This window comes from Physcomitrium patens, chromosome 6 (assembly GCF_059467195.1).
Source record: "Physcomitrium patens ecotype Gransden chromosome 6, ASM5946719v1, whole genome shotgun sequence".
NCBI classification, from domain to species: Eukaryota; Viridiplantae; Streptophyta; class Bryopsida; order Funariales; family Funariaceae; genus Physcomitrium; species Physcomitrium patens.
Window position 1 is genome coordinate 14,176,890 of NC_143415.1, and position 8,736 is coordinate 14,185,625.

At 44.3% G+C, this 8,736-nt stretch overlaps 1 protein-coding gene and 1 long non-coding RNA gene across 4 annotated transcripts; both read right to left on the reverse strand.

The window, feature by feature from the left end:
* Positions 1 to 79: 79 nt before the first annotated feature.
* On the reverse strand, positions 80 to 3,783 carry LOC112283380 (arginine decarboxylase). The gene has a single exon (XM_024521996.3). The coding sequence runs from the start codon at positions 2,449 to 2,451 to the stop codon at positions 367 to 369; it is 2,085 nt and encodes a 694-aa protein (XP_024377764.1). The 5' UTR covers positions 2,452 to 3,783; the 3' UTR covers positions 80 to 366.
* Positions 3,784 to 4,743: 960 nt separating this feature from the next.
* LOC149989174 (uncharacterized) lies at positions 4,744 to 7,714 on the reverse strand. 3 transcript variants are annotated; one of them, XR_016503406.1, is made up of 3 exons: positions 7,444 to 7,714; positions 6,477 to 7,192; positions 4,744 to 5,341 (listed from the first exon to the last, which is right to left on the reverse strand). It is a non-coding gene; the product is annotated as an uncharacterized LOC149989174 (long non-coding RNA). The 3 variants fall into 3 exon arrangements; XR_016503405.1 differs by having other exon boundaries at positions 6,477 to 7,531; XR_016503407.1 differs by having other exon boundaries at positions 6,380 to 7,531.
* Positions 7,715 to 8,736: the final 1,022 nt, after the last annotated feature.

The window sequence follows — 8,736 nt, forward strand, 5'->3', positions numbered from 1 at the left end:
TTTCACTCGAAGAGATGTAATACACAAGGACTCATTTGGCAAGTGAAATTTCAAAAAAACTCTTGCGAGCATGGTAACATTCTTTAAACTTCGTGCCGAATTCGATAAAATGTGAAAGTGAACGTAGAGGACAAAATACACAACTTCGCAATTGGTAAAGTGCAGCGTCTATTGGGTAGAATGAATGTGTAGAATTGGGCGAGAAACAATAATCTCCGAACACCATGGACACTGTCAATCCCACGGTGAATGCAAAGCCCATGCCTAAATCTGTATAACTGGACAGCGAAACTTAAAAACCTAAAAGAAAAAATTAATATATTTTTTAAAAAAAGGAGCTTATGAGAAGGCACGATAACTGGTGCCTTAAGAGTAAATGAACTTGTTCTGATGGAAAGCACGGCTGTGCTTATCTGGAGCAAGATATGTGTATGAACTGAAACTGGACATCAGTATCACTTCGGCGTTCTCCTTCTCCAAGGTACCCTCCCGCAAATAATTGTCAACTCGTTCTTTCAGGTTCTCATACATCAATTGCGGCGCATGATTCATTGCGCACAACACATTCGCCAGATTCTGACCAGGAAGAAACTTTGTTATGCGGACTCCGCCAGCACTCTTCGATGGCACTACGTGAACGACATGAGGATTACCAAAGAGGTTATGCAAACTTCCAAGAACCTCCTGATAAGCTCCTCCTAGGAACATTCCCATGTAATAGGGCTTGTCATCTTCAAGCTCATGAAGGGGCAGATGATTCGCAGTCTCCGCTCCGAACTTGTCATTCCCTATGAAAGTCACAACCTTTCCGTCACTGTCGCATGTGAGATCAGAGAGGATGACTCTCTCAGTCGGCTGACTCTCCAATCGATGCAGAGGTACAAATGGAAAGAGCTGACCGATGGCCCAACTATCCGGAATGGACTTGAAGATGGATAAATTGATATGATAAGTTGCGGAACTGTCGCTTCCTGCTTCACGAGGTCTACATTGGTCATCACAACCATTCTGATTCACGAGGTTCATGGAACTATCATTTTTCTGCTGGCCAACGTAGACAGAGACCGTTTCAAACAACTCGTCAATGGCTGCACGAACCTCGAGGCCAAGCAATCCTTGCTTAAACAGACGGGTGCTCTCGTTCTTGAGCTTCTTCGCACACATCAAGATACACTCAGGGTCCCCATTGTCAAGACTCCTCGCAAAATCATCCCTCAGATACTTCAACTCTTCAGGAAGACCGTCTATGTTGTAGGAAATGCCGCGGTCGGACCCAGTCCCACCATTCTTGTGTGCCGAAAAAACGTCGAATACAAGCACCGAGTGGTGAGAAACGAGCGCACGCCCGCTCTCGCAGCATAGAATAGGCTGCTTCACATTCTTCTGGACGGTTGCATCCTTAATGGCCTCGACAACCGTTTCCGCATATTCCTCCATATTATAGCCGATAGACATATCAGAGGATGAAGAGTGCGTCCCGTCATAGTCCACGCCTAGACCACCTCCAATGTCAATGACATTCATGTTGGCACCCATGAGCGCTAGCTCGCAAAAGATGTGCGCAGCCTCGCTAACGCCCTCTCTAACAATGGAAAGTGATGGGATCTGAGAACCGATGTGAAAGTGCAGGAGCTGCAGGCAATCCGACATATCCACCTTCCGCAATCGTTTAACAACCTGTACAATTTCGGAAGTAGACAGGCCAAATTTTCCTTTTTCACCCGAGGTCTCGCCCCAATGACCTGCATGTTTGGTACTCAGCTTCGCCCGCACACCGATGACAGGCCGAATTTGCAACTGGTTACTAACCTTAATGACAATGTCGAGCTCTTCCAACTGCTCCAAAACAATCATAGTATTCAGACCCATGGTCCGGGCTACCAGCGCCATTTCCACGTATTCGACATCCTTGTATCCGTTACAGATCAGGAAAGCGTCGTTGCTGGCCCTGCACATGGCGGCCATGACCAGTAGAAGTTCGGGCTTGGATCCGGCTTCAAGGCCGAAGTTAATATAGCGACCATGGGAGACAATCTCCTCTATTAGGTACCGATCAGGATTGCATTTCACAGGGAAAACCCCCTGGAATCGTCCAGAATACCTGTGACGTGCGATGCCTCTGTCGAAAGCTGACTGCAAAGTGTCCATCCGATTCTTCACAATGTCGGGGAACCTGATTATCAGCGGCATGGTTATATTGTCCTGGCTCGCCACCACCTCCCGGATGGTATCCATTAGATCGATCTCGTCATTGGGGGCAGTTTTTGCACCGAAGGGTCGTACGGCCATGTTGCCGCGAGAATTGATCTTGTAGTACGGGGCACCCCATCCACCAACACGGTAGAGGTCGGATGATTTCTGTACAGACCATGATTTTGTAGACTTCACACAGAGAGCACTAGTGAGCTCAAAAGAAGGATCAAAGAGCATGGGGTCTGCTAGCGGGGGCATTTTTTCCGTCGGGCAGATAGAAGTAAAATACGGCGCAGCACGCTCCTGGCTAGCAGCCGAGGCCGCAGCCTCGGCTCGTCCGCTACTGAATCAATTTTCTAAAAGCTGAGAAGAACCAGAGAGAATGAGGACACGGTCGTAGCGAACTTCGGAACGCTTGAGGTCGCCAGCAGGGCTTCCTGGGGCTTCAGATAGGAGAAGAGAAAGCAGCAGGCACGAACCTACTTACGCTCCTCGCAATCTACGATTCTGAAAAAGAGGGGACTCGGAACTGAAAACGTAAATTGACGGATAGATCAAAACAATGCAACCCCCGAAGACAGGAAAGCACGGACGCTAACTTCGATGAAGTGCGACCGCAGAGAGAATATGGTTCCCAAAGCCTTATTAACGGTAAGGAAAAAATTCTCTACACCAGCAGCATTGAGAAGAGGATGAGATTTTCCGAACTATTTAAATTCCGGAGCGCGAAAAAAATTGACCCTGAGATTGATAGCCGAACAGTAGACAACACGGATACAGGATTAAAGACGCACCCCAATTCCTCAATACCGCTAGCGAAGACCGTAGAAAGAATGCAGCAACTAAGAAAAACCCACAGCACCCCCGGAAAAAGAGTGATATTCCTAACCTTCCTCCAAAACGGAAAAGAAGTAAATGATCGTAACACGCTCGCAACGACCGAACTCTGCTTTCGAAGCAAGAAAGAAACCGGACGGATCTCTTTCACAAGGAGCCTCAACAAATACCAATCACCTACTTATCCAACTACACCACGAAACCAGCACGCCCTTCTTCCCAATCAATCACCGTATTCAACCTCGTCCCTTGTCACAAAAGGGAAAGCCAAATTCCCGCTCCAATCAGAGACAAAGCTCACCTCTCACGAGGCGGCGCGCCTGCTCTCACACACCGTTATTAACGCTGTCTCGCGTCTCTCAAGGAGGCAGAGGAACTCGGAACGCGAACAAAGACCAGCAGAGCAGTCAAGGGCTGGCTTGGTTGCAGTGAGGCAGAAACCCAACGCGGTTATGAGAACAGCAGAGAAAGGAGATGGAGAATTATAATGGGGGGGGAGGGGGGAGGGGGGAGGGGCTTCGTGGGAAGGAAGGATGGCGGCAAACAGTTGGAAGGCGAAAGGGGGAAAGGGCCTTGTGGGTGGTACACGACGACGACGCAGACGAGGGCGAGCTGGGCATTCAAGTCCAGTCTAATAGAAGAGGTAGAGTAGTAGTGTCTTTAAGTAAGTAAGTAAGAACAAGGGTGGAGATGGCACAAGCCAGCCGATGGACATCCCAGTTAAGTGCAACCACTGTGGAAATATCAGAAGGGTGGGAAGTATATAAGCAAGAGAGCAAGGGGACCCTTCTGACACTTCCCCTCCCTAATTACACCTTGGCCTTCCAGGTCTCACACCCCCACCCCGAAGCCTGCCTCTCTGCCTGCCACGCTTGCACACCCACCCGCTCGCTCGCTGCCAGGACCCTCAACCAACACGACCACCACCGTTTCCCCGAGCCCTCTCCTCCATGGCCACCACACACGCGTTGTTGCGCCAAATAATAATAGCCTCCTGTAAAAACAACCGAGGCACTGTAGATAAAGCAGGTCACTGTAAAAGAATGACACCCCCTTGCCCGCACGTTGGGCGAATGAATACCTAACTGGGCTTGAAGGAAGGAATGATGGCCCATTCCAAAATCCGCCATCGCACGGTTATACGCCCTCCACTAAATTGCGGGTGGTGGTGCCTGTTCCCGAGCTACGCTCCCATTGCCCTTGCGCTTGCAATGTCGTGGAAGTTTCCAATCTCCCCCCCCCGGGCATTATAATTGTTTTTTTTCTTTTTTGCCCCCAATTTTTATTTCAATGGCGTAATCCTTCCTGCTTTTCCCAGGCTACGGGTTGCCATACTGTACTGCCCTGGAACCTTGGAGTAACTTACATTCAGTCCCAGTTAATGCGGCAGACAAACCAGCAGTTGCTGCCGCTGTTGCCCCGGCTTTCCGACTCCCCCCCTCTTCCCTCTGCTGACCTGGCGCCACCTCAGCTTTTAGAACCGACCCCCCCAGCTCCTGTTCACATTGACTTGAATTTTCTGGATGTAAGTTATGGGTATCTGTCTATCTATCCCTTCGGGTTGCTTAGGTTCTACTTCACGGCTGCTGCTGATGTGGATCATGCTTGCGCCACACCCTGGTTGTTGGACTGGTCAGCCGGATTCATCCACTTCCTGGATGATTTTATTTTAAAAAAATAAAAATTGGTAAGAAAGCTTGCTCATCTTCACCATTCAGCTACTTCATTATCAATATCTCAGCAGAAAATAGTGTGATAATTTGTTTTGTCTGAATTTAATATACCTCAGTTCCACCTTCTTTTTTTCAGACATTGATTTCATCTCCCTATTCTTAATACCCATTCTTTGTAAGAAAACATGAAATGAAGTAAATAAATTTAAAAAAAATTTAAAAAAACATCAACTGAATTCAATTTTCCTGGTGCCAGTCCAGTGTCAAACAGGCAGAGGATGGGCAAGGGACTGACAAGGCAATGTCTAGAAGCCTGACTTTATCCCCATTTTAAATGTAGCAGCCTGAGAAAATAACTACGAGTGTAGTGTTTGGCCTTTAAGTGGAAGCCACCCCCAGTTGCATTGCTTTCTGTTTCTTTTTTTCTTTTCTTTTCTTTTCGTTTTTTTTTTGGTTCTGCTGGGTTTTGTTTTGTTGACTGGCGAACTGTGTGACCTAATTCCTCACCCTACAACCTTGGCACAAGAGATAACAAGGTGGCATGATACCACCCCATGTGTTTCCATGTTGTCCTTATTCCTTTTCATGAATGTAACTGAAGAATAGGAAACCTTCCTCCTTCCCTCCTGCCCTGGCCACTGCACAACCTCATGTGTAGTCAGTGTACTTTAGTCCACCTTGCTACTCATGGCTAATTTTCATTGCTCAAACTAGCATAGATGAATGAACCAATGACAAATGTCACTGGATCTGAGAACTCAGCTCTATGTTGACAGAAGGGGTAAGGGTGTTCTGGAGGCTCCAAAGGGTATTATGTGTGTAGATACATTGTCAGACAAAACAACCCCCCCTCCCAACCTTTTTTTTTTGAGTAAAGTCACTGCCCACCTTCCTCATCACTTGTGCAGTCTGGGGTTTGGTCACTAACTAACAAACAGCCAACATGAGATTTTTTACAAAGGTGGGTGGCAATGGTGTGGCTTGCCAAGCTTTGCTGGCTTCATCTTTGTGTGGCAACAAGGCAGAGAAAAATAGAGGTTTTGATGTATGCTAAAGATACACACACTTACACACAGGTTGTCATGAGCTCAAAGCTTATCAGAGCTGCCAACACAATGGAGAAGAAGAAGAAGAAAGAAAGAAAGAGGCAAATAGGGTGGACCTTTCATGAGGGAAAGAGATATAGTAAGCAAACTTTGTTTGGCTGTTGATTGGTGTGTCTGTCTGGGTGAGAGCTCACAAATGGAGACCAGTGGGTTGTGGTTTGATGGTGGTGAGAGATTATTTGGGGTAGAGGACATCTACTGCACAAGCTCTCTCTATTACTCTCTATTAGGAGTAGATGTACTGCAACTATTACCACCAGCAGCAGAGTATTTTGATTTCATATGTGATCATTGCTTTCAAGCATCCTTCACTTTTCTGTGATTCTGCATTCTAGAATCTTGATAATTAAACATGTAGAAAATGAGAAACCTGGGTGATCCATCTCAGCTCAGGGTTCCTTGTAGGCAGGAAAAAGGGAATGTGGTGGTGAAGTGGCATTTTATAAAAAGAATCCCAATCGGGAGAAACCTTCAAAATCTGAATCACTCGCTCACTCACTCTTCTGCACTCACTGGGTACTTACTTTTCCTGTTACTTAAGGGTTGAAGTTGGGGGGGGGGACATTTGACCTAATTTTACTCCGATGTTCCTGTTGGTGTTCCTTTTTTCCTCTCCTCCTTTTTCCTTCTCTCCGAGCTTAGGGCTGGGTCTGTGGGCCTCCCTTACCCCAAGTTGCTCCAGGTAGGCACTGCTGGCAGGCTGTCCGTGCTTTTTAACCTATCGGGGGCTGCCCTTGCCCTTCCCCTTCTCTCTCCTGCTCTCACTTCCTTGTAGGAGGGGTATGAAAAGGTCTCCTTGCACCTGCGAAGAGCCATTTCCCCCCCTCCCCACATTCATTCAATTACAGGATTAGGGTTTGGGTTTCACCGTTCCCATTGGAATAGTTTTAAAATAAAATAAAAACCACATGCACCCACACAAAACTTCACATATGCTCTCTCTCACTCTCACACACGCAACAAGAGTTGATTAAATTACTAAAAAGTCTTATTGAATTATCACAATTAGTGTAATGAAAGGATGCGGAAACGTCAAGATAATATCAAGACGGAAAACATGTATGGGTGAATTCAAAAAACGAGATGCTTTTTGTTGTCTATTTTTGCGTGATACATCTTCAATTTGATTATACTCTGATTCAAGCGATCCTACATGCTTAACTTTATTATAAATTTAAATTGCATAAATATTTTAATTGCAATATTAATATAGATGTGAATAGAATTACTAGGCATACATTAACACGAAAAAATCAAGTCAAAACTAACTTAAACCAAATTTAGACCTTGATTTTAGGCACGTAATCTTATCAAAATATTATCTGAATCTAATCAAAAGCTGTCTGTATTTTAATTCGGTGAGGTACTTTGTAAACCAATGCCCTGAAAACCATCAACTGAATAAACCTTCGTCATCAAAATTAATCAATGCATCAAATGTAAAAATACATGAGCATCTTAAAAAAAATTGAGTCTAAAAAATCATGTATATATCGAATTACAAAATAAATCAAAGGAATGGTTTTTCCCATAATAAAGCTCAAATTATTGTTGTTGATAAGATGAAACTCATGTGAAAATTAACAAATAAATTATTTTAAAAACTTCTCTTGCTCAAGCCAAGACTTTAATACTTTTGGGAACTTGTTCACTGCCGTCCTTTGCAATATTCTTGTAAAAGGTTCTCAATAAATCCTTATCACAAAAAACTACTAAAAGAAATCTTTGCCGAAAAGCTTTTACACAACATGTAGATAAACAATGTGGGAAAAGAATGTAAAAATTAAAGATGAGGATATTTATAAGACATGAAAAGTATTTCTTAAAACTCGATTTGAACTATTTCTCATGAGCACCTATTATTTTATTAACTTAAGATTATACACAACAAAAAAAAAAAAAAAAAAAAAAAAGGCTGTGAAGATTACGAGTATACTGATGTTTTTGGATAACATTTCACAAAACAACATTATCCACAACCTACAATTACTCATGCTTGCATTAAGCTAATGAAAGCGAAACAAAACCGAGTCGAAATTTTAGAAAAACCAAGCATACTAACAAGACATGATAGAATGTTTAATGCTTAATTTTTAACTTTATATTTTTTTCAGTGTGGTCAACTCTCTTTGACCTCCATGCCCATCTACTTCATTATCAAATTCAATGCCAACTCTTGTCTGAATTTGAATTCAAAAAAGAGGGGATCATGGCAACATCGTGGGCGGCAGTTCAACTTCCACGAGAACAGCGTATGGGAACGTAGATAACGTCGAGAACGGGCTAAAAGCTCTGCATTGTTTGTAGCACAACACCTGCCATGTGGGCAGCTGATTATTGGGCCACTTAGCGTGCGGAGGGAGAGTCACAGACACACATCCCTTTTCGGCGAGGGCACTCCTCCGCTGCATGCCCTCCCGGGGACCAAAAAAGGCACTATTCACACGCAAGCGCTAAGATAGAACTTGCTCTTAAATGAACGCCACGTGTCGAAATCGTATTTGATGAAGAGGTCATGCATGTGCGTGCGGGAGGGGTACGTGTGCTGAGCTGGCGCATGGAGGAGGAAGCTGGGGAAGAAACCAGGTCATGGCACCGCATCACTCTCTCTTTTGCCCTTGTATTCCTCATTTTCCCACCTTTTTATTATTTTTATTTTCATTCTATATACTCCCATGACCAAGGTATTAAACTTTATGACATTCGTGTACATTCTTCAGGCAAAGAATGAAAAGAAGGTCAATATATCAATGTTTATGATTAAATGAAAATGTTGATATAACCCATATGCTAGTTATAGTGAACGGAAATCATTACGAATGTGGGTATTGGTTGATTTTCATTACATATCAATTAGTATCAAGTAGGCTTTTCGGTTCAGATCTAGAACAAGGTAAGAATGAGGCATCACTTTTTCTTAGCATGTG